Source organism: Microtus oregoni, unplaced genomic scaffold (assembly GCF_018167655.1).
Source record: "Microtus oregoni isolate MIOR12 unplaced genomic scaffold, Mior012 000011F_ref0000422, whole genome shotgun sequence".
Classification (NCBI taxonomy): domain Eukaryota; kingdom Metazoa; phylum Chordata; class Mammalia; order Rodentia; family Cricetidae; genus Microtus; species Microtus oregoni.
The window spans coordinates 40711503-40737098 of record NW_024543070.1 but is presented as its reverse complement, the minus strand read 5'-3'; the positions used below and the strand labels follow the sequence as shown (position 1 = coordinate 40737098).

Here is a 25596-nt window from a genome sequence, read left to right as displayed (position 1 = left end):
TGCTTCTCTGACATTAATCTCTGTAGCAGGGCATATGGGGGTGGGGTAACAGATTCTATACCTCTCTTCTCCCTGAGTACTGGAGGATGGAGGGAGAAGAAAAATCATAGGCAAAATAGATTTTGGTACCTAATATGCCACATAGGGAGACACAACCAGCCAAACAGAAAAAACGCCAATGGGAAATAAATCCTTTTGTCCTAGACTGGAAGATTTTTTTTTGTTATAATGCTAATGCTAAAGTCTTCAGAAACCAAACTGTGAGCCTTTGGAAGCCACTCAGAGGGGATGTGAGATACTCTGGGTCCAGAGCTCCAGACTGTACGAGAGATGCATGGCTGAAGCAGTGTGAATGCACAGCAGTGCCCAGGAGAAGGGAGCCTGCAGGGGCAGTGCGGGAATGCAGTGACTGAGCACAGCCAATCAAAGTTGACTATGGTTTCAAACCCAGAACCATTGCTCTAGAAACCCAGCCCCCAGCCAGGGGCAACCATTGCCCAGGGCCTTTATTTGCACACCTAATCGCTGAAGGACAGCTGCACATGGAAACAGCCATAGCCTGCCATCTCACAGTCTGTGCTACAGCTGGCTGCCCTGGCTGCTGCTCCCTTACAGTGCACGCAGTGACTGGAGAGCTGGCTTAGCAGTTAAGAGCACCGACTGCACTTCCAGCGGACCCAAGGTCCAATTTCCAGCATCCACATAAGCTAACAATTATCTGTAACTCCAAGATCTGACACCCTCACACAGACATACATGCAGGCAAAACACCAATGCACATAAAATAAAAATAAATTACAAAACCAAAACAGAAACAAAAAGAACTTGCTCTCTTCTCTGATTTGACTTGGATGAATCCTTCCATGGCCAGTGAGTCCGCCCACCACAGAAAGAAGGGGCAGTTAAGAGAAGACCCAACCCCAAGTCTTGAGAGACAGTAATGTCTTATGATAGGGCAGACATGAAGGCATCAGCAAAGAAGAGAACGAGTGGGGAGAACGGGGGAGAGTGACGGGGACAATGAGTGAGAGGGTCACAGAAGCCAGGAGGAGAAAGCTGGAGAGATGTGGTCAAGAGATGAGGGAGTCTCAACTTGAGTCAAAGCTGAGAACACTGCTAAGGATTTTCATGAACACTACCCTAGAGGTGTGAACCCAAACCACAGCATGTGGGACGGAACTGGGGACAGAGGAGTGAGGTCAGCAAACAGAGCTACCGCTCTTGGGGCAAAGTTTTCTGTGGACAGGAGAAAGCTGGAGAATAAGTTTGAAGCTGGGAACCAAACTTCAACTTTCACTATCAGTCTGGACACAGAGAACGGAAACTTCCGCCCATACGAACCTGGCTTTGCAGTTCTGCAGTCTTAGCTCACGTGACTTTACTGCTGTCTTAGCTCATATTGCTTTATAGTTCGGAACTGGCCTCATAAGTACACGGTGTACTTGTCTACTTCAGACACTCACCAAAGATCCATCAACTCATCGATGAAACTAGCAGACAGTCTGCACCCAAAGAAACTTTGAATCCATGAGTTACAGTCCCCAATCCTGAATTCCTGCTTTGAAAGATTTACCTAGAACCAGACCCAAATCTTACCTCTCTTTCCCACTCTGAACCATGCCCAAACTTTGCTGTTCTTTTCTACTCCTGAACAACTCAAACTTCGTCTTGTTGATGCGACTACTGGGGACTTGAAGGGCCACATACAACAAAGGTGAATGGAGAGAAAGCTTCTGTGTTTTCTAAACAGGGCAGATGGGAGGGTTTTTAAATCCAATGGAGAAGCAGGTTAAGTAACTTAAAAAGACATCCCTGGAGTTCTGAGGAGAGAGAAGACTTGGAATCGAGATGATCCAAAGCAGGGGGTTAATGTCAAAGAGGGAAGGTGGCACTCCTCAGCCATGAACAGAGGAAATGGGGCGGAGGCATTCACCTGACACCTTCTGCTCTTCTTTCAGCAAAGTGTGAGGGCCTCTGAGCAGAAGAGAGCCAAGGCCTGAGACACAGAGAACACCTGTCATAATTAGGGGGAAGGGGGCTACGGGCTCCTGAGAAGGTGTGTATTCCTAGAGCTGGTGTGGGACAATTCTGTATTCTGTCAATTATGTTTTAAATAAATGCTGATTGGCCAGTAGACAGGCAGGAAGTATATATAGGTGGGACAACCAGACAGGAAGTAGAGGTGGGGCAATGAGAACAGGAGTATTCTGGGAAGAAGGAAGCTTCCTCCGCTGTCCTGCCCAGACCACTGAAGAAGCAGGATGTGACCTGCCCCGCTGAAAAAAGTACTGAGCCATGTGGCTAACATAGATAAGAATAATGGGTTAATATAAGCTACAAGAGCTAATAAGAAGCCTGAACTAATGGGCCAATCAGTTTATAGTCTTATGGAGACCTCTGTGTGATTTTTTGGGGGACTTGCTGGCTATGGGAACAGGGCAGGACAGAAACCCCAACAAGCCTGGCCCTCATATTACATAGAGCTGCTGGAGACAGCATGTCCTGTTCTATAACTTCCTGAGTTAACAGATAACGAGGGCTTCTGGGTTACTATGTTCCCATCTTGCCTTGAATATAGCATTTCCAATAGATTTTAAAGACATTAAATACATTATTAGTGTTGGGATGATCCAAGGCCTATGCTCAATAAGCAAGCATTTTGCAACCAACCTATAGTGCCAGCCCTTGGTTTTCTGAGACACTTCCACACCTGTCTAAAGTCACCTTACACACAATTTACTCTGTCACCTAAAGCCAATCATGAGGATGAGTGTCACAGGGACAACAGTGACATTTGCTGTTTGGTTCCTGTAGTGGTTTGAATGGCAAACATCCCCTCAGGTATTTGAACACTACCCTCTAAGTTGGTAGCACTATTTAGGGAGGTTGTACTTTGCTGGAGGAAACCCATCAGTGGGGACAGTGAAATGATTAAAAAACGAGAGGCGAAGAGAGTACCTTTGCCAGCCTCCCAAGGTATGCCCCTAAGAGACACACAATAGAGTTAGTGCATGAGGTTTACTGGGGGAGGGGGGGAAAGGAGTGGGGACATGAGAGAGGAAGACAGACAGGGAAGAGGCAAGAAATAAGAAAGTCAAGAGAAGCAAGAGACTGAGCTGTGCCTGGTGGACACTTCAAAGGGGTGTGCATGTCACGCAGCTGCTGGTGGAGGCAGAGGCAGAGGCAGGCTGGGAAACCCATTCTTCCCCTTTGATTATTATAAAAAGATGAGGAAATAGGAAGGGGTGGTGGGTGGTGAGGCAGAAATGGGGGCACCATGTTCTTTAGAGTGCTTCCGGTTGTCTGGGAGTGTCAGCATCTTTGAGGGACCTGAGAAAGCTAGGATGCTGGGTACTTCCTGGGATAGCTGGCTATTCCAGTCACTGTTTAGGCTCTGTGAGACCACCCGGTACTAGAAAACTGCCGGCTTGGTTCAGCAGTCTGGGCCACCTGGGGCAGCCTCTCTGAAGCTGTCCTGGATGAAGATTTTGAGGAGACGCTTGGACTTGGTAGGATGCTGGCAGGACAGAAGATAAAGTTAAGTTTAGGAGGAAAATTTTTCTTAGGTCCTGGAAATTGAGGCAGAAGAGTCCCAAGACCAAGGAAAAGTGGGAAGGCTTTGAACATTCATAGCCTCACCCCACTTCCAGTTTGCTCTCTCTGTTTTCTGATCTCTCAGCTCCCTGCTCAGGCTGCATGCTGCCATTTCTCCTCACCATTATGGTTGTGGTGTTAATCACAGCAGAATAACTAATACAGTTACAATGTGCAGGTAAAAAGGCAAAGTGCTACGCACACACACACACACACACACACACACACACACACACACATTTTCTCCACTTAATTCTCTCAATAAAGCAAAGAGGGAAAATTACCTTCCCCCCTTTGACAGCGTAAACTCAGTGAGTTTAGACTCTATGCCAAAGCAGATGCCCAGGAAGCTGCTCACCCCCAGAGGCAGCCCTGGCCTCACTTGATCAAGACAACCGGCAAAGACCATGGAGGATGAGGAGACAGAAAATTCTTGAGGAGGAAATTCTGCTTTCCTACTGAATAAAAATGAATTCTTTGCCTAGGGACAAGGTAGAATATTTACTCCCACAGAGTTCCCCCAAAAGGGGTTGGGAGTTGGCTAACTATAACCCAAGCTTCCCCAGGCGAGTCTGACAGACACTGCCCTTCCTCTGGCTGTCAAGCAGCTTTCTTTCAACTTACCCACACTCTTAGGGTCCCTGCCTCTAAGGCTTCTTGAGGTGTCCTCCCCAGCTTTAACTGGCACTCAGTGTTTTCTGTAAATAATGTTGCTGCCATACTTGGCTCTACAAGGCAACTAAATATCGGGAACTCACCAAGGCCAGCTGGCCTAGGTCTGAAAAGGCCTGGGATAAATCCGGACTAGCTGAACATAGCAGACAATGAGGACTACTGAGAACTCAAGAACAATCGCAGTGGATTTTTGATCCTACTGCATGTACTGGCTTTGGGGGAGCCTAGGCAGTTTGGATGCTCACCTAACTAGACCTGGAAGGAGGTGGGCGGTCCTTGGGCTTCCCGCAGGTCAGGGAACCCTGATTGCTCTTTGGGCTGATGAGGGAGGGGGACTTGATCGGGGGAGGGGGAGGGAAATGGGAAGCGGTTGCGGGGAGGAGGCAGAAATCCTTAATAAATAAATAAATTAAAAAATAAATAAATACAGGATGAAAGCCTGGAATCTCTGCTTCTATCTGTATCTGCCTCCTGTACTCTGGTCCACCTGTTCCCTCTGCATGGAGGAACCTTACTCACTCAAGGTGTAGATACCTAGTGGACTTGGGCAAGTCACTGTCCTAACCCTGCAGTCACCTTTATCCTAGAGATAGCAGGGTCTATAGGCAAGACAGCCTACACTCAACAACAATTTACAGTGGAGAGGCTAGCCCTGCATAGATCATCCTGTAAGACCCTAGGCTAGCCCTTGGAGAGATGGTCCTGTAAGACTCTCTGGTGCCCTCTGGGAAAGACAGATTACCTGAAGGTCTACAACACAGGATCAAGGCAGAGACAATGGCAGGCAAGGCCACACCTTGGCCAGAGCAGAATTTAAACACACCATTTGGCCTGCCCTGATTCTTGTTAGAACACGGGTCTGACCCAAAAGACAGTGGTCGCTTTAAAAGGCCAGATCCCACAGTCTGAAGAGACCAGGCCATGCCTCCTGGCAGCTCTCCCTGGAAGAGAGTCAGGAAGCTGTCAGTGCATAGCCTAACAGCAGCCCCTGATTTGTGGGCCTAACCTCTCCCTGGTTCCTCCATGCTCTTCTTCACCTACCCTATGTTATACTAAATCACACGGTGTGAAGATTCTGGCCACCCCAAAAAGGTCATGAAAGGCCAGATTTCTTTATTTTGGGGGAATTGATCTAGAGATTATGGAGAATTTGGTGGTGGGGGTCCCCCAAAGTTGCTCTCTGAAGAGTCCACTCTCCCACACCCTTGCTTACTTTTAATTAAGCTCTTTTTCAGCCTTTAACGGGAAAAGTCTCCTTCGTAGATATAGTGGCTCAGTATCTCAAGTACTGAAAGCAAGTAATGGTTCTGTTTGTCCTTTGTGTCATGTTACAGCAGTCTTTTGCCTTCTTCCCCCATTTTTGGATTGGGGTGTATAAGCATATGGAAAATAAATGTAGGTGTACTCTTCAGTATTCACTGGATAGCCCTCCCGACTCTATCCTATGTCTCTGTATTTCTATCTCCATTCCTCCTATCTAATCCACATGCCCCACCCTGACATTGTGAACCCTGCTGAGTATGGACCCCAACAGATGTCACCTCAATGTCACACCACAACAGGGTAGTGTGAGTGTGTGTGTGATGTGCGTGCTGTATGTGGTGTTTGTATAGTGGGTGTGTGGTGTGCACACATGTGTGAATGGGGTGTGAAGGGGCAGCAGAATGTGGAAACTTGGTGATATCTGCAAGCACCTCATCTTCTCACAGCCCTCATGCATGGGCAGTTACCTACAGACCCTCTGACTCCTCCAGGGTTTTTCTGGTCTTCAGGCAATGATTGGATTCCAAGTTGCTCACAACTCAGCAATTAAAACAGTGATTATATAAGGAGCTTTGGAAGACAGATTGGGTGGGACACTGTTTAAGGCTCCTCAAGGAAGAGGAAGAGTGTGTCTTGGGGCTGTTAAGACACACTTGAGGAAGCCACCTGACAGCCATGGTTAGTCAGGGGTGCCTGACTACAGGATAATTATTAAGAACAAGTCGAGTGAAAAGTCAGAAAAGAATGAAGGGGTTCTGGAAACCTCTCCTGGAGAGGAAGAGAGGAGTTAATTAGAGTCAGTTGTATCATCTTACTTGGGGATTTGATGGTAAGAAGGGATGAATGCATCCCAAGGTCAGGGTATGTGGTCCAACTCTTGACATGTGACAAAGGAAACAGGTTGGACATTACTGTAAGTGCAACTCCCCCACCCTCCGTAGGCAGCTTCTCTGATGTCTGCAACTCCCCTGTCCTCCGTGGACAGCTTCTCTGATGTCTGCAACTCCCCTGTCCTCCGTGGACAGCTTCTCTGATGTCTGCAACTCCCCTGTCCTCCATGGACAGCTTCTCTGATGTGTGGAAACACTTGGTAAGAATAAGGAAAAGGGCAGGACCCTATCTGTGTGTGGTGTCTGAAGTTAATAGATCATAAAGTAGAATACTGATCACCTGGAGAGGGGAGGAGAAGGGCAAAAAGAAGTACTATTCAGTGTGTGTAGAGCTCTGTCTGGGATTCTGGAAATGGTGATGGCTGTGTAATATTTTATGTACACCTAGTGCCACTGCACTGTACTAAATTCTGAATTAAGAACTAAGGGCCACTCCCCTCAGTAATGAAGGAGTATTCCCCTTACTCCACATCCTCTCCAGCATAAGCTTTCATTAGTGTTTTTGATCTTAGTCATTCTGACAGGTGTTTTGATTTGCATTTCCCTGATGACTAAGGATACTGAACAATTCTTTAAGTACCTTTAAGCCATTTGAAATTCTTCTGTTGAGAATTCTGCTTAGATCAGTACCCTGTTTTTAAATTGGATTATTTGTTATTTTGATGTTTAGTTTCTTGAGTTCTTTGTTTATATTGGAGATCGGACATCTGTCAGATGTTGGGTTGGTGAAATTTTTTTTTCCAATTCTGTAGGTTGCTATTTTCTCTTGTTGACTGTGTCATGTGCCTTACAGGAGCTTCTCAGTTTCAGGAGATCCCATTTATTTATTGTTGATCTCAGTGTCTATGCTATTGGTGTTTAGGACGTGGTCTCCTGTGCCCATATGTTGAAGGCTACTTCCCACTTTCTCTTCTATGAGGTTCAGTGTGGTTGGATTTACATTGAGGTCTTTGATCCTTTTGGACTTGAGTTTTGTGCATGGGATTAGATATGGATCTATTTGCATTCTTCTACATGTTGACATCCAGTTATGTCAGCACCATTTGTTGAAGATGCTTTCTTTTTCCCATTGCTAGTGGGAGTGCAAACTTGTTAAGCCTCTTTAGAAAGCAGTATGGTGGTTTCTCAGAAAATTGGGAATCAATCTACTTTAAAACCGAGCAATATCACTCTTGGGCATCTACCCAAAGAATGCACACTCATACCACACCACAAGGTCATTTGCTGAACTATGTTCATAGCAGCATTATTTGTAATAGCCAGGACCTAGAAACAACCTAGATGTCCCTAAACCAAAGAATGGATAAAGAAAATGTGGTACATTTACACAATGGAGTACTATTCAGTGGTAAAAAAAACAATGACACCTTGAAATTTGCAGGCAAATGGATGGAACTAGAAAAAGAAAACCACCCTGAATGAGGTAACCCAGACACAGACAAAAACACAGTATGTACTCACTCATAAGTGGATATTAGACATAAAGCAAAGGATAACTAGCCTACAGTTCACAACCCCAGAGAAGCCAAGAAACAAGGAGGACACTAAGAGAGACATACATGGATCCCCCTGGGTAGAGAAAGTAGACAAGATCTCTTGAGTAAATTGGGAGTGCAGAAGAAGCAGGGAGTGTGGAAGTGGAGTGGGGATAGGAGAAGAGGTGGTGGGAGGAGAACATGAGGGATTGGGAAGGTCAAGCTGGGGGAAGGACAGAGAGGGAGAGCAAGGAAAAATATATCTTGATAAAGGAAGCCATTATGGGGTTAGCAAGAAACCTGGCACTAGGGAAATTCCCAGAAATACACAAGGATGACCCTCAGCTAAGAAGCTAAGCAATAGATTAAGCTGCGAGGGGAACCTTAACTTCTCCTGTAGTCAGATTGATGACTACCTTAATTGTCATCATAGAATCTACATCCAGTAACTGATGGAGGCAGATGCAGAGCTCCACAGCTAAGCACTGGGTCGAGTTCCTGGAGTCCAGTTGAAGAGAGGAGGGAGGAGCAATATGAGCAAAGGGGTCAAGACCATGATGGGGAAGACCACAGAAACAGCTGACCTGAGCTCACTGACTCTGGACTGGCAGCAGGAGAACTTGCATATGAACAAACTAGGCCCTCTGATTATGAGTGACAGTTGTGTGGCTTGGGCACGACAGCCTGAGGGATCAGGATTTATCCCTAGTGCATGAACTGGTTTTTTGGAACCTTGGAAGGATACCTTGCTCAGCCTAGATTCAGGGGGAGGGCGTTGGTCCTGCCTCAAGTGGATGGGGGTGGTGTGAGGGAAAGGTGGGAGGAGTGTGAGAAGGGGAGGGAGTGGGAACTGGGATTGGTATGAAAAATAAGAGTGTTTTAAAAATAAAAAAAAGAATTCAGGATCAATGAGATGGTTCAAGGGATAAGAGCACCCACTGCCAAGTGTGATGACATGAGTTCAGTCCCAGGAACCCATATGGTAGGAGGAGAGAACCAATTCCCAAGAAGTTGTTCTCTGATCTCCACATGTGAGCATACACATAGACACAGGTTTGTGCACATGCACACATGCATGTACACACACATATACAGTAAATAAATAAATATAAAAACATTTTTAAAGGGGCTAGAGAGATGGCTCAGTGGTTAAGTGCTTGCTGTTCTTCAAAAGAAACTGACTTCATGTCCCAGCACTCACACTACCCAAGTAGCTCATAGGTGTTGCCTGTGACTCCAGCTTCAGGATCTGAAACCCTCTCCTGGCATCCATAGGCATCTACATATATCACATATACTTGCAAAACCATAAAAACAAACAGGAAAAAGATAATAAAAAGGCTGAGATACATCTTAGTAGTAGAAAGCTTTGCTTAGCATGTACAAGGCTATGAATTCATCCTCCAACACTTCAAAACAAATAAAACATATATGGCTGAGCTGCCAGAGAAGCTGCATGGGACAGCAATAAGTCCAGGAGCAGCATGGGCTCCAGACAAAAGAGCATCGCAGGCTGGTGTTCCGTGTCCCATGCTGGGTTTTGATGGATCAGCTACAGACAGAAGAGCTTCGCAGGCTGGTGTTCCATGTCCCGTGTTGGGGTTCTGATGGATCAGCTACAGACAGAAGAGCTTCGCAGGCTGGTGTTCCATGTCCCGTTTTGGGGTTCTGATGGATCAGCTACAGACAGAAGAGCATTGCAGGCTGGTGTTCCATGTCCCGTGTTGGGGTTCTGATGGATCAGATCGGCAGTTGCAGCTCAGCCTCACATGTGGTTACTTTGCATAACTTGGAATGTAGGACTCAATTGTTGTCCAGTGTGAAATATACTGTGTGAAAAAATGTCGCTGTGATTAGTTTACTAAAGAAGTTGATTGGCTAATAGCTCAAAGGATAAGGTTATGGGGAAAGCCAAACACAGAATTCTAGGAAGAAGAAGATTGTAGTCTAGAGTCACCAGCAGATGCAGAGAGAATCAAGATGGCATGCCATGCTGAGAAAAGGTACCATGAACACAGCAAAGCATAGATAAGAAATATGGGTTAATTTAAAATTTAAGAGTTAGCTAATAACAACCCTGAGCTATTGACTAAGCATTTGTAATTAATAGTAAGTCTCCAGGTCAGTTATTATTTGGGAACTGGCAGGCGGGAAAGAAATGTCTGCCAACAGCCTAGCTAAAGCAAACTGCTAAGTCTTGGTTGCTGTCTGGTGGCTGAGGGGGTGACACAGACAGCTTGCAAATCTACACCTTTCTTAACTGTTTTCAGGGCTGACCATGAAAGAGCGATGCGAGGCAGTGAGGAAGTGTGTGAGAGGCCTTGGGTTTGACCCCCCCCCCAACACTGCACAGGTACACACATGCCTGCATGAGGTCTGGAAAACACTGCACAGGTACACACATGCATAGGTACACAATGCACAGGTACACACATGCATAGGTACACACATGCACAGGTACACACATGCCTGCATGAGGTCTGGAAAACACACATGTGTACTCTGTGCTTAGCTCTGAGTAGAGTTTTTTAACAGTCCTCTGCTGCCCTTAACTTTTATTCTTCCTATGTATTGCCAATCAGAATGCTACAATCCCAGTCTTCTAAATCTTAGTTGCTTAAACTAAAAGTCATCTTATTTCCCATGAGTCTTGGACAGGCCCAGTCACAGGTCTTTTGTCTGCTGAGGGTTGGCTGGGCTAGGTTAGCCTTGGCTTGGAGGCTGTTCTGCTCCTTTCCACAGGGCCTCTCACCCTCCACCTGATGCAGGCAACAGGTTTTTCTTTCTGTTCAGAGAGAGTAGGAAGTCGCCTGGAAAGGCAGATCTAGTTTCCCACCCTTCTCTCTTATTTCCTCGGTTCCCATGATGGTTTCATCACTCTGGGTGGATTAGCCTTCTAGGTAATCTGGCCAGTAACTGGGATGAAAGTCATACTGCCCACCTTGAATCTCGATGCTAAGTAACTTCATATAATTCCATGTGTTCTTGTTAACTTAGCCAGCTGTAGCCTTAATGACCATGGTTGGGGATATCTCTGCTTCTAAGAGTACTAGAGGGGTGCTGGACACTCAAGAGTCACTTTCTCAGACCCAGGGAAATGTTTACAGTGACCAAAGGGGGAACTCACCTAGTTGACGCTGTTGGATGAATGCTGAGTGGTCAGTTAACTGGAAGATGAGTCAATTGCAGATGAACTAGAGATAAGGGATAGGGTCCTAGTGTGGCTCAGACCAGAAGGGAAGAGCACAGGCACCAAGGGAGTATATCCTGGGTTTTTGCACCAAAATACAAGTCTCCTGTATCACTGACTACCTGGTCAAGCATGGAAGCCTTCACTGCATGTGAGGGGACAGCCTGGAAAGAGTCATCACTGACACAGCCATCTAGAGACACGGGCCTGGTGAGGTTCTCGAAACCCAAAGAAAACAAAGAATATGATATGGAGCCCCAGAAACTAATACACACATCGAAGTCAAGACTCAGGAAAAAGCAGGAGACTGGGAATCTCTTAGAAAGGACAGGGTAAGACCTATCCTTTCCTGAGTCTAAATGCTCGAAGCAGCAGCCACCATCTCAGCCACCCACCCTGCATCTGTGGACTGACTGCTTATGAGGCTCTACCGATGCAGATGCAGTGTGAAATGACTGAGCTGCATCTTTGTTGCAGGATATCTGATCACACTGTGAAACCTGAGACTGGATCAGGGAGCAGAGCCAGCATCCAGCAGACAAGAATTAGCCATAGAGAGTATGGAAGGGCCAGGAAGATCAGCAATCACAGAGAAATCCACCAGAGCAGTGAATGAGAGACCAAGGCTCAAAACCCTGGCCTGGTGAGTGATGCTCAGAAAGAAGCCAGCTGCTAGCTTCCCACTTAGAGCCTTTTAATGACCCAGTGCTGATACTTAGCTTCTGTCCTGCAGATCAACCAGGCAAACAGTGCCTGGATTAAGTCTCTGAAACCTTGGTCTCCCTGAGGCCGAGTCTCCAGTGTGAAGACAAATGGGAGCAGAAGCCTAGCCTTGGAAGCCAGCCCTCCACAGAAAGCAGGAAATAAATGACTCAAATGTTCCCTCTGGCTCAGGCAATTGTTCAAATGAGCTCTGCCCACAGCTGCCAAGGGAGGAGAGGGGTGCCCCTCAGACCTGTCCTGGCTGAGGGGAGGGTGTCCCTCAGGCCTGTCCTGGCTGAGGGGAGGGTGTCCCTCGGGCCTGTCCTGGCTGAGGGGAGGGTGTCCCTCAGACCTGTCCTGGCTGAGGGGAGGGTGTCCCTCGGGCCTGTCCTGGCTGAGGGGAGGGTGTCACTCAGGCCTGTCCTGGCTGAGCAGACGGTGTCCCTCAGGCCTGTCCTGGCTGAGGAGAGGGTATCCCTCAGGCCTGTCCTGGCTGAGAGGAGGGTTCCCTCAGGCCTGTCCTGGCTAAACACATAGTGAATAGAGGAAGAGGTGAACCAATCTGCTTCATCCACAGTAGTCCACTGCCAGTCAGACTGACAGAAGGAAGAAGCCAACTCCTAGCAAAAGCACAGAATCCCCAGCTCACTGGGGATGAGGGATGTCTCTACCAGGACCTGCTCCTGGTGTGTTATCCAGGTCAGAGGCCTGCAGATGCCCCACAGGTTGCTGGAATCCAAGGTCGACTGTATGTTTGTTCAGGATGCAGCCATACAGGGGCTCAGAAACAACCTGAAGCATGGGAAGTTCCTTTGGCTGACTGCTTTCACGTGTGACTCTGTAATCTCAGCCTACTAGTATATAACATGAATTCCAATTGAAATCTCAAGGTCCACATCAGGAGCAGAAGGAGAGAGAGCACGAGCAAGGAACTCAGGACCGTGAGGGGTGCACCCACACACTGAGACAATGGGGATGTTCTATCGGGAACTCACCAAGGCCTTCTGGCCTGGGTCTGAAAAAGCCTGGGATAAAACCGGACTCGCTGAACATAGCGGTCAATGAGGACTACTGAGAACTCAAGAACAATGGCAATGGGTTTTTGATCCTACTGCACATACTGGCTTTGTGGGAGCCTAGGCAGTTTGGATGCTCACCTTACTAGACCTGGATGGAGGTGGGTGGTCCTTGGACTTCCCACAGGGCAGGGAACCCTGACTGCTCTTTGGGCTGATGAGGGAGGGGGACTTGATTGGGGAAGGGGGAGGGAAATGGGAGGCGGTGTCCGGGAAGAGACAGAAATCTTAAATAAATAAATAAATAAATAAATAAATAGGAAAAAACAAAAAAAAATAATAAAAGCTCAGAGTCAGCTATGGGGTGAAAGCTGAAGGATCAGAGAAGCAGAGCAGTCAGTCACTGGAGTTCTTACCTGCTGTGAGACAATGCTCCTGTACACTGTAAAGATTTGTCACTCATATTGGTTTAATAAAATGGTGATTGGCCAGTAGCCAGGCAGGAAGTATAGCCAGGCAGGTGGGGTGACCAGAGTAAGAGAATTCTGGGAAGAGGAAAGGCAGAGATGCAGTCATCAGTTAGACACAGAGGAAACAAGACGAGAATGCCTTACTGAGAAAAGATACCAAGTCACGTGCCCAAACGTAGACAAGAATTATGGGTTAATTTAAGTTATAAGAACTAGTCAGTAATAAGGCTGAGCTAATAGGACAAACAATTTACAATTAATATCAGCCCCTGTGTGTGGGAGCAGGCAGAACGGAACCTTTCATCTACACTTACCTCTACCAATTTTTTCATCAAGATCACTCAATTTCTGGTCCAGATTGTTCATAGATGCTTTATACTTTTGAAAATTTGCTTGCGGGGAAGTTTTCAGTTCCTTCAATGATATCAGATGATTCGGCTCTTTTTCTTTTTCTTGCTCCAAGCTTGCAATCTGTTCATTTAATGCTTTGTTTTCTGGTGCTAGTGACTGCAGCTTGGATGCATCTACCTTATATAAATCCTTCAGCTTCTACTGCAGCTCTGCATTCATCTCTTCAAAGCTGTCAGCACTGGTCATGAAACTCTCATGGAATTTTATGGTGTAGTTCAAAAACTATGTTTAATTATGTATAATTCCATCTTTAGCTTCTTCTCCCCAAGGCTGCCCATCATCAAATAAAGGTGAGCTTCCTTTCATGGCACAATAAATCTTGATACAGTCTACTAGCCACACCAAGGCTGCCACAATTTGAGGCCAGGTATGAGGGGTTCCCACTGTATACATGGAACTCTTAGACAGTGCAAAGGGATGCCCAAGGTTTTTAAAAATTCTTGGAACCTCTTTTTCAAATTTTGTAATAGAAAACTAATAGGCACAGGAAGCCATAAAGAAAGGCAAAGATCTTCAGAAGATCTTTAGATGATGGGGCTTGTTGAGACTTCATGAATACACTACATACATTACCATTTTCTGTAAGAAACACATAGTGCCATCAAATACATTGTTGAATGAACACTTTATCATTAAGTAGTCTTGAATCTTTGATTTTTCTAGAAAATATACCAAGTTGACTGAAGAAGGACACTAAAAAGAAATCCCACACTAGCTCAGAATTGAGTATAATAAAGGGTTATTTATTTAGGGGTAGACTCACAGATTACAGTTCTGTACATGAACGGGGAACAAGAACTGAATCACACTTCCAAAGAGAGGGCAAACACATGCTTTACATAGGCATATATAGTATAAGAGGCCGTGCCCAAGAGGGCGGGTAACTTAAAGGCTACTGGCTGTAGGAATTCCTACAGTAGTTGACTATTCCTGGATCCATGTTCACTAGTTCTTTTACAAAATATAAAGACTTTTCTTTCAGATGTAGGTTTATTTGTACTCAGCTTTCCAAAGGTTGTTCTCTCTTTGTTTTGAGGGGGGTATGAAGGTTTATCAAGGTTTAGGGATCTTAACTCCTATATAGAGAGACAGCCAGCACCACTGGTGAAAACTTCATGCCTATAAGGTTTCTCCTGGCTTCTTAATGAGACCTAGCACCCAACTTTCTGCAAACTGCACAACTGAACACAAGTATGGTAACCAAAATAAGAGCTTCTCCACCAACCAAGGGTCATTTCAATTTTAAAATTTCCGCTAGCTTAACAAAACATGGAAACCTGGATATTCTTCCACTTCTCTTCTTTCTTCTTCAAAGAACTCAGATTGGATACAATGACAGTCATACCAAAACTTGCTGGCCTCGGGGTGACTCCAACGTGGGGGACTACCTGCCATTAAAAACATAAAAACACATATCAACAACAAAGGTTTTAAAAGACTTTTTATAATGTGGCAACAAGCCAAGGAAATTATAAGGAAATGTTCTACTTGTTCTTTACACAACCAAACAACACTACCTGTAGGAAGTAATGCAAAGGGTACTCAAAGAAATGAAATATGGCAGATGGATGTGTTCCATTTTGTAGAATTTGATAAATTAAAATATGTACATAACACCATTGATACCTATTCAGGTTTCCAATGGGCAACTGCTTTGAGCTTGGAAAAAGCTGATTTGGTAATCACATATTTGCTAGAAGTTATGGACATCTTATATATACTTATACAAACAAAGACAGACAGTGTTCCAGCATTTATCACTAAGAAAATGAAACAGGTTGTTGCTTATTATAATATAAAGCATATTACAGGTATACCACACAATCCTACAGGGCAGGCAATTACAGAAAGATCAAATCAAACTCTATAGGATATGCTAAATAAACATAAAGGAGTAATAAATATCCCCAGAAATATATTGTATAATGCTTTATTAACTGTGAATTTTCTAAATACTAATGAGAAAGGAACAACAGGTGCCGAGAGACATTGGATAATAGGAAAAACTAAGGAATTAAATCAGATATACTTTAAAGACATCTGAAGAAAAGGGACAAATCATCCAGAAAAAATGTCCAATGAAAAAGAGTAAAATGTCCTGTTCGTATATCACATTTTCAACAGGATAAAACTACATAAATCTTTCCAAATGTTTGTGTCTGCTATTCTCTATAGACACAAAAAGCAAATGATCTTTATGTAGTCCTAGTCCAATTAAAGATTAAAGCTGGATTTAGAGTTGGAGTGTGGCTCTCTCCTTCTCTAAACTCAAGAGTGCTTGTTAAAGTAAGATCCAAAATCTATCTCATATCAGAACTACCTGATATGAAACAGAAGAAAAACCAAAATTAAGGGACTATTATTGCCACTAATCTCATAATCCTTTTGGTTTCATTTTGACTCTTTAACAGCTTTTCTTAAAGTATAAGTATTATCTCAAAATTTATAACTAGCTGAAATAATACAGTCTCACAAACTACTCTAGCCAGGACTTGAGACAAGCTCTGAACTTTCCTATTTCTCAGAGACTGGACAACAAATGATATAGCTGCTTCTTCCAGGACTTGACAATTAACTCAAATTTTTTTTCAAGATTCTCTAAATATGCCATCACCCCCGGACAGTAGGAAGTAAAATTAAGAAGATGTCATCACCCCCAGACAGCAGGAAGTAAATTAAGAATATAACACCCACATTCCCAAAGGGCAGGATGGATAGTTTTTGGTCTTTCATTGGGTTATGGATATTTTTCATTATTTAAGGGGATTGGTTACAAGTTGCTATTGGTAATGATCAGGAAAAAAGCTAAACAAGGGAGATTAGATTCAGGGTTCTTGTTTTGAAAAGGAAAAAAAGGGGATACAGATATGATAGGATAAAAGGTTAGATTATTGAATCGACTCTGAAAAGAAAAAAGGGAGGATATAGATATGATAAGATAAAAAGGTAGATTATTTAATCTATTTTTAAAAAAGCAACTACTAGTTTTAAATATTTTACATTGTATTTTGTATCCTGTAAATAAATTTTGCATATGATACAAATTTGAGATTAATTTTGTTAAAACATATTGTACATACATTTCTATTCTTGTTCAAGGTATTATACCTATACAGCTCAACTAACAATGTAATGCAAATGTCTAGTTCTTGAAAGTTATTATTATCAACTGTTTAGGATGATAATGAAATGCAGGCTAGTAATTAGTCACCTATTATAATCAAACTTGTAGTCACATTGGGTTTGCTTTCAAGGTCAAACAGAGAAATATATTAAATAGACAGATCATCTTCAAAAACTTAAGAGATCTACAGAATACGGCATTTAAGATGTTTTAATAACATAATTGTTTATGACAATGAGACATTTTCTGCTCCTGATAGTACCAATCTACTACAGAGACAATGATGAGCATTAAAGAAATTCCACATGAATTTATTTTCTTTGTGGCAAAAGTATGCCACTGGGCAATAAAATGTCATTGCTTTGACATTATGCTGTTCTAATTGGGGCAAGCAGGGCACAAGCAGTGGCTACCAAACCTTGCCAAGATAAGATAGGACAGTCTTTCAGAAATCCTACTTCATGAAAAACTCTGTCGAATATCCTAGTCCTGTAGTCTGAAGATGGATGCCCCAACAATGCAGTGGAATGACTGTCCAGGCAATAAGCTGTTTCTGTCATTTCTCACATTTTTTTAGAAGTTACTTGCTTATACTTTCTGCTTATTCAGTTAATATTATTTCCTTTTTGGGTCTCTCATGGAGTTGAAGACTAGATAGTTATAGTTTTCCTTGTTTACGAGACTCAGAAAAGAAATTTATTAAAGAAATGTAAAGTATATAAGGTTGAGAGACATAAAAAGATAATTTTGAGGTGATAATGCAAGTTAGAATAGAAAGTGAATTAGGTATAAGACTATGGACTCATCAACATAGGACAGATAATGGAACACTTTCTCCGAATTTATCAAATGCAAATGAACTAGACATTGTTGATGCATTTATTGTATATAATTATTATGTTTATTGTATATAGTTTTTCTTATAATAGTTATAGCCTCTCTTTTAATTTTAGACAAAAAAGGAAAATGTGATATTTTGTGTTTTAACAAAATAAAGCTTGCCTGAATATCAGAGTACAAAGTTAAGCCACTAGAGGCCAGGGAGTGATGGTGCACACCTTCAATCCCAGGACTCAGGAAATAGAGGCAGAGGGATCTCTGTTAGTTTTAGGCTACACTGGACCACCCAAGATTGAATCAAAAAGAAAAACAGAGCTCACATAAAGGTGATCCCAGCACTTGGGATTCCCATACCTTTAATGCCAGCACTAGGGAGGAGTAATATGGCTGAGCAGAGAGAGGAATATAAGGTGGGAGGAGACAGGAGCAGTGTGGTCTGAGTGAGGCAGCAGTCTGAGGACAGGATTGCCCCTTTGGTCTGAGCATTAGTAGAGAATTCGCGCTACAGTAGCAGCTGGCCTTGTGGAGATTTCCTGTTCAGGCTAGGACAAGAAGTCTTGTCAGTGTTGGGAAGAGCAGGCACATAACACATGTTTGCCCTGAAGCCTGATAGACAGACAGACAGACAGACACACACACACACACACACACACACACACACACACACGATTTATCATTTCCCCATCGCTATACTCAGATCACAGCAGCCAACACTGCCCTCCCTTGAGTATACACTCCAGATAAGTCACTTTAGTTTGACAGATTTGGACCTTTTTAGCTGATGCCCAGTACCCCAGCGTTCCCAAGGCAGTAAGCAAATAACCAGTGCTTACCTTGCAGTATTCTTCAGTGTCTGCTGCTGTCAGGAGGTCATCCACCTACTGCAGGAGAGTGACTGTGAGTGTGTCCTCCAGTATTCCCTTCGTCAAAGATGGTTGGGGAGTTTTTGAACCCTTGAGGGACCTGAACCAAGTCAGTTGTCCATTGTATCCCTTCACTGGAGTTAGTCATCCACGAGGCCCTGAAAGTGGTGGAAGGGCCTAAGCTGGAGCTCAAGTCATTTGCATCCAGCAGTCTGAGACAAGAAGACAGGCTTGACTTCAGGGCCAATCTGAGCTACAGTAGGAGACCTGTTTAAAAACAAGGTGCAGCAGCAACAACCCTAAGAACTCAGCTCCCAGGGACACCATCAATCATTTCTACAGTTGTCCCCTGTTGATTTTTTTTAAAAAAAAGGAAAAAAAATAGGCAAATTATCAAGAAAATAAGTGGTTTATTTTTCTTTATAGCCATATTAGTGCAGTTTAATACACAACCACACAGAATCTTGCCTTTCTCAAAAGAAAGCATATTCTTTATTGGTACAATTCAAAGAAAATCCACACTGCTTTTCAATGGAGCTGGAGTCAGGAATGATAGTGTGCCCTTTATTTCCAGTACTGGGGAGGCAGAAGCTTAGTTCAAGGCTAGCCTGGCCTGGACCTCCAGCAGAACAACCATGGCTACATAGCAGAGACCCTGCCTCAATAAACAAACAAACAAATAAAGCTGGTAAGGATTAAGAACTAAATAGGCATGATGACATAAGGACTGTGGATACCGCGGAGCCCTGGGCCAGACAGCCGCAGTAGAGCTCTAGGGGTAATGTAGTGTAGGGGAGCCCCACCTGGGTCACTGAGCATGAGAATGGGGCTACACAGATGGAAGCTGGGGGTCGGTGTGCTGAAGGAGCAACTGGTCCTCTGTCTCTCTCTGTCATCACAGTACAAACATATTCAAGGAAGAAGACACAATGGGACTCCGGAATGTGGTTTCAGTGAGGGTTTTAATACACCCAACTAGAGATGGGGCTGAGGCTGAGTGCTTTATGGTTGGAGCTGAGGACTCTCCAACCGCTTAGCTGACATTTAGAAGGACGGGCATAGGATGATGTTTGGACAGCCACCGTTTGCAAACTGGGGGTAGAGGTGGCAGGCAGAAAATTTTAGGGGAATTAAAATGAGGAAAATTCTAAGCCCAGATTCTCCATTTGATGTACATGATATTGCTACATACTTACTAGTTGCTACACTAGATGAAGAGCAGAAATGAGTTCTAGACTGGAAACATGCTCAGCAGGTAAGAGCATGTGACACTCATGCAGAGGGCAAAAGTCTGTCTCCCAGCACCCACGTCAAGCAGCTCACACCTTCCTGTAATTCCATCTGCCTTGGATGGATATTCTCTTCCAGCCTCTTTGGGGCACCTGCACTCACTGTGCACACACTTATTGTAATGATCTGTCCTGTCCCTTTAAGAGACAAGCCATGCCCACTTCCTCCCCTGTCCACTGAGGCAGGCAGATCTTCCTTCCTGCTTGCAGCCTGAGTCTCTTCTTTTTCCATTTCCCTCCCCCTTCTGTCTCTCCCCATTCTCCTCTCTCTCTCTCTCTCTCTCTCTCTCTCTCTCTCTCTCTCTCTGCTCTTCCCCCCTCCTTTTCCCCTCCATAACCCACTAAATAAATATCCAACTTCGCTCTGCATGGCATGCCTATCCATGTCTCTGTGTCTCGCCTTGCCGCATGGCTTCCTGCCCGGGACCAGTGCCTTCAGAGGCCTGCTTGGAGAACTGGGCTGTCCTGCCTGGGACTGGCTGTTCTCAGGACCAGGTGCCTGCTGCAGTCACTAAGGAACCTGTAGCATTTTTACTTAATCCATTACATACATAATTTAAAATAAAATTGTATTTTAAAAGCAGGTTGTAGGCCTTGAGTGTTGGCTCAGCGGTTAAGGGCACTTGTTGTGCTCGCACAGCACACGGGTCACACATGGCAGCTCACTACTGTGTGTGACACTACTTTAGGCATACACATGGTACACAGCACACATACAACAACAGAATAAATAAATCTAAAAAATACTCTTAGGAAAGTGAATTGCAAACCACATAAGCATCAAGTCTTGGGACATTTTCACCTTAAGTGATAAGCTAAGACCCGAACAAGATGAACTAAAGATCCTCACATCCTGAATACATAAATTCATCCTATTGTTTCATTTTCTTGTTTTCCAACAAACTGGAAAAAACATTCAGTGATAATGGAGTTGGCTTCACTCTTCCTGGAACTGAGCCTGGGACAAGGAGTAGGTTTTCAGAGCCCCAGGGGGTGGGGTCTCCTACACTCCAGGGCTGGCAAAGTGACTTCAGTATGACCCAAACTCTCTGACACTTGCCAGAATCAAGTATCTGTAAAAAATCATCTGATCTACATGGGAAGTAGAAAAAAATCAAGATCTCCTGAGTAAACTGGGAGCATGAGGATAAGGGGAGAGGGCAGAAGGAGATGGGGAAGAAAAGAAGGGAGTAGAGAAAAACATATAGCTCAATAAAAACAATAATTTTTTTTTTAAAAAATCAGGATCAGAATCAGAAATCTGGTTTTGTTTCATTTTAAACAAGGTCTCATTTTATAGCCTTGGCTGGCCTGGAATTTTCTGTGTAGACAAGACTGACTGCAAATTCACAGAAATCCTCCTGCCTCTGCTTCCCAACAGCTGGTACTAAAGGTGTGTGTGCCACCAAACCTGGTCAGAACCAAAACTTGGAATCAATGTCAGCAATGTAAGTTTTAATGAATCTTCTGGATGATTCTGTTGTACACTAAAGTTTGAGAACACTGTAAAAAACTAATAAATGACAATTTTATTGATCCTCTAAAAAGTATTTCTAAAATCAGTGAGAAGAAATATCTAGATTGAAGCATTATTTTCTTAAGCCTTAGTGGATTCAGAGTCAAGCGACTATTTTGTGTAAAATAGCTTCTCCTCAGTAGTAAGGTGCGGGACTTGACTCCAATCTGGTGTGAGAGATAAAATCCAGTGGTCAATGCCTTGAGATCTCATCTGTGATATGAAGGAATTGCATTTTAAAAAACTTTAAGGAACAAAACCTAGGCATAGGAATGCATGCTTACAGTCTCAGCCCTCAGAAGACAGAGCAGGTAAGACACTGGAGACCCACCTGGGCCACCCAGGACTCAGAAGGCTTCAGGTAATTGATTTAATCACCAGCCTAACCTAACAGATTCTACAGAACTCACCACATTCTGACAAATTCACAAGAACCAAAAGAAATTTAGAAACCAGAAGTAAATCTGCATCAACCACAAAAGCCCTCCACTCACAACACCGTCTAAAGATCTTTCTTGGTATCTCACTTGGTCCAGAACGCTACTCAGCCCCCAACCCTGCCCTGCCCTACATGACTCTCAGGAGCATTCATGCCTTGTTTTCTGTGGGTGGGCATGGGCTCCAGGTAAACCAGAAAAAATCAAGGGGGAAAGAGACTCCAAAATGGAAAGACACAAAACACCACACAAAAAAAAAAAAATGCAATAAGACTCCATGGGACTGTAACCTCAAATTCAGGACAGTGTTTGGTGGAAGTCCTGGTGTTCAGAGGCTGTGTCCATCCAGACGACACGGCCGTCCCATTGAGATCCCCTGCCTCCTGATTCTGCAGAACTGGGTCCTACATGAGAAGATGTAAGATGGGTCCTTTCTCTGCAGCGGTGCAGAGTCCCCTGTGAAATCCTCCCCTCGGTAATGAGAAAGTGGGGTGTTTGAGTCATCAGCAAACACCAAGTTCAGCTTGGTTGCACTCTCTGAGTTCTTTCTATGTTTCTTAAGAGGGAGGCCCGAGTGCTGTGTTCTTCTGCAGCAGATGAGTGTTTCCTTTCCTTGACCATCTCCATCAGGAACTTCTCCGCTCTGAGAAAACCAGCAGGGCCTCGCCAAGTCCACCAAGCAGGAAGCTGCAAACAGTAGCATATGGTCAGTTTCCTCACCCTGTGGCCTACTAAAACTGCCTGGCACCCATAAAGAGCAAGGAAGAGTGATGTGCCCCACGACTACCAGCCCAGGCAAGCGCAGCTCCAGGCACAGCCCAGGAACCATCATACCACATAAGGGGAAAACATCAGTTACATGGTGAGAGGTAAGAGGTCTGGTAGGCCTCCTCAGGGAAGGGAGGGTACCCACATATCCTGACCAGTCAACACTCTGAAGGAAAACCATAAGAAGGACTTCTCATGACTCCTTGGATGCTAGAAGCTAAAGGGGATGGGGGGAATGTGAAATTATGTACACACAGCCTTACACTAGGAAGGGTGTGGCTTCTGAACTTAGGCTAACAACAGTTACAGATGAGCACATACATGGGAATCATGACCTTCCCACCAGCACAGAAAGAGATGTATGTAGTCAGCAATGAAAGCCAAGACACACGAGCATCTCAGCCAGGAGAAGAGTGAATATTTAACATGCCTAAAATTTAATACAGCCAAAGATCTCTCCATTTTCTATTTTAAACTTGTTGGTAGACAATCTGGTATCTGTTGCTCTTCTGGGGACTGGGCTGGGGCACTGCCAAGGGATTACAATGGCGGGTCCTGGCAGAGAAAGGCTTTTCAGAGGTGCCTGCCAACCTTCAGTTACACCATTTTTTCTGTCCTTCCTTTCTATCTTCTCAGCCGATATCCCAGCTATCTTATACAAATTCAGCACACACACACTCATCATGGTACCTTTATATTTCTAACGTGTCTGGGGTGCTGAGTACATGAAACACATTACCGTCATGGTAAAAACCTATGCGGTGATGCTGACACACAGGGAATCTGTACCACTTTGCACTTTTAGAACAAGAATGAACTATGTAAGAGAATGTAGAAGTAATAAACTTATAATCACACAGACATGAGTTCAGATTTATTTAAGCCTTCATTTCCCTACCTGGTCTATGGGAGCAGACTACACAGAACAGTGTGTAAAGACTTGAAGATAACATCTGAAGCTATATACCCCTGTGCTTGGCCTATAATAGACTACCAATAACACAGGGCTTCTCCTGGAGCAGTAATCCAAGCCTTGGTGGCAGTATGCTACCCAATCTCTGCTGGAAATATCTAATGAGGGACATGCATGTTGCACAAGTGAGTGGCCATGGATACATCAGTGAACTCAACCTCTATGGACCTCTTTCCTAGGGGAGACACCGGGTCAGCTCTAAGGACCAAGACATGGCACCTTCTCACATTGTTGTACCTCAAAATGAGTCTGCTCTGCAAGGCAAGAGAAAAAAAGACAACTCTACTCTTTTACCACATTAGAGACTGGGAAAATTTCTCTCGCTCTGGGTTAGCACATAGGAATACTGGCCCAGGAGCCAGTCACATCCCTCTATGAGACAAATAGTAGAGATGGAGCAGGAGAGGAAGATGTTCCAAGTGGGAATATTATGTCCCTTTTTCCTGCAGACACCATCATAAATAGTGAGAAAAACTCAAACCCTTTATTTACCTCACAGAAATAGAGCTGGAACTGGTGTCTTAGTAACTGTGTACACCTATGAAGACTTTCATAATCACCACTATAGGACTGCTTTAGTAACCCAGAAATGGTCTAACTTCCAAAAGACCATACCTAGAAATACCTATTTGTGAACATAGGGAGCTTGTTTGGCTCTTATCTAGTTTGAGACCCTAGAAGCTATAAGGATTCTGTATAATGATATTTTATTTATGTTTTAACAAATAAAGCTTGCCTGAAGATCAGAGTGCAGAGCTAAGCCACTAGAGGCCAGGGAGTGATGGCACACACCTTTAATCCCAGGACTCAGGAAACAGAGGCAGAGGGATCCCTGTTAGTTTTAGGCTAGCCTGGACCACACAAGATTGAATCTGTCAAAAAGAGAAACAGAGCTCACATAAAGGTGATCCCAGCACTTGGGATCCCACACCTTTAATCCCAGAATTAGGGATGTGGAAACCAATGTGATATGACTGGGCAGAGAGGGGGAGACAGGAGCTCAGTGCAGTGTGAGGCTTGGTGGAGAACGATAGAGTCTGGAGATGCAGTCTGAGGACAGGATCACCAGTTTGGTCTAAGCATTGGTGGAGGTAAAAGAATTCTCTAGTGGCTGGCTGCTCTGCTTCTCTATCTGAAGCATTAACCCCTATATGTGGCTCTGAGTTTTCATTATTAATATCAATTAGAATTCGGGCTACATCTGACATACAACTTTGGGGGCACAAATTCAAGAAAAAAAAAAGCCACTTGCCTGTGGCCTTGCAGTCACCAGGATAGGCCAGAGCTCTACATGGCCAGAGTCACCATCCTGCTACTTAGGTTTTCATTTCCTCTCTCCTGGTGGACTTTCCCTGGACCCTTTTCTTGGCTGCCAAACTACGTAGCTGCCGTGAAATCCAGTCAGGCTTTCACTGTTCTATGCAGCAGCAGCAGCACTCAGTCACATGTCCATCAACATCATTGGAAGATTTGCAGAAAATTTAGAATTCTTAAAGGAAGGAATTAGTTAAAAGAGTTTTTCCCATATTTAAAAATGGAAAAGACAATTACATCAAAGAAAGTTATGTCTATGTATAATTATGCAATGCATGACTTAAAAATAGAACAATTAAATGAAGGTATAATCAACTTAACTGGGATTGACATACTGTTAATTATCAGTTTGATAATCCTCATTGTCGTTTTGATAATTCTTGGTTTATCTCTTATAACATTGTTTGGTATGAGTGCCAAGATAAGAGCCTTAAAAAAACTTAATAAAACAGATCATAAAGATATTCAAACAAAGACAGAGGAATTTAATAGAGAACCAATTTCAGCATTGCATCATAAGATTAGAGAAGACCAGCCTAAGGTTTTCAAACAACCAACCTCATTATATCCAGAACTTTATAGGAATTGCCAAATGATAGAGGCTCTATAAGAGCTGATTGGACTCCTGTGGCAATGCCAGATTTAAGGAGATTCAAGAATGTGATAATCTCATATAGCATGAATTTACCATTTGTGAAGAAACAAATGTTAAACTCATGATCAACCTGTAATAGAATTATCCCTAAAGACTAGAGAGACTTGGCTATAGCAGTCTTGAAGCCTGGT

At 44.0% G+C, this 25596-nt stretch overlaps 1 protein-coding gene across 3 annotated transcripts in view; it reads right to left on the bottom strand.

The window, feature by feature from the left end:
- Positions 1 to 20997: 20997 nt before the first annotated feature.
- Positions 20998 to 25596, bottom strand: part of Tmem241 (transmembrane protein 241) — a 148117-nt gene continuing 143518 nt past the window's right edge. Inside the window, exon 14 of one of the 3 annotated variants that reach the window (XM_041659602.1) lies at positions 20998 to 22442. In XM_041659602.1, coding sequence (XP_041515536.1) covers positions 22275 to 22442 — 168 coding nt within the window. In that variant the 3' untranslated portion in view covers positions 20998 to 22274. The remainder of the gene's footprint in view (positions 22443 to 25596) is intronic. The other 2 variants (XM_041659603.1, XM_041659604.1) reach the window with 2 other exon arrangements.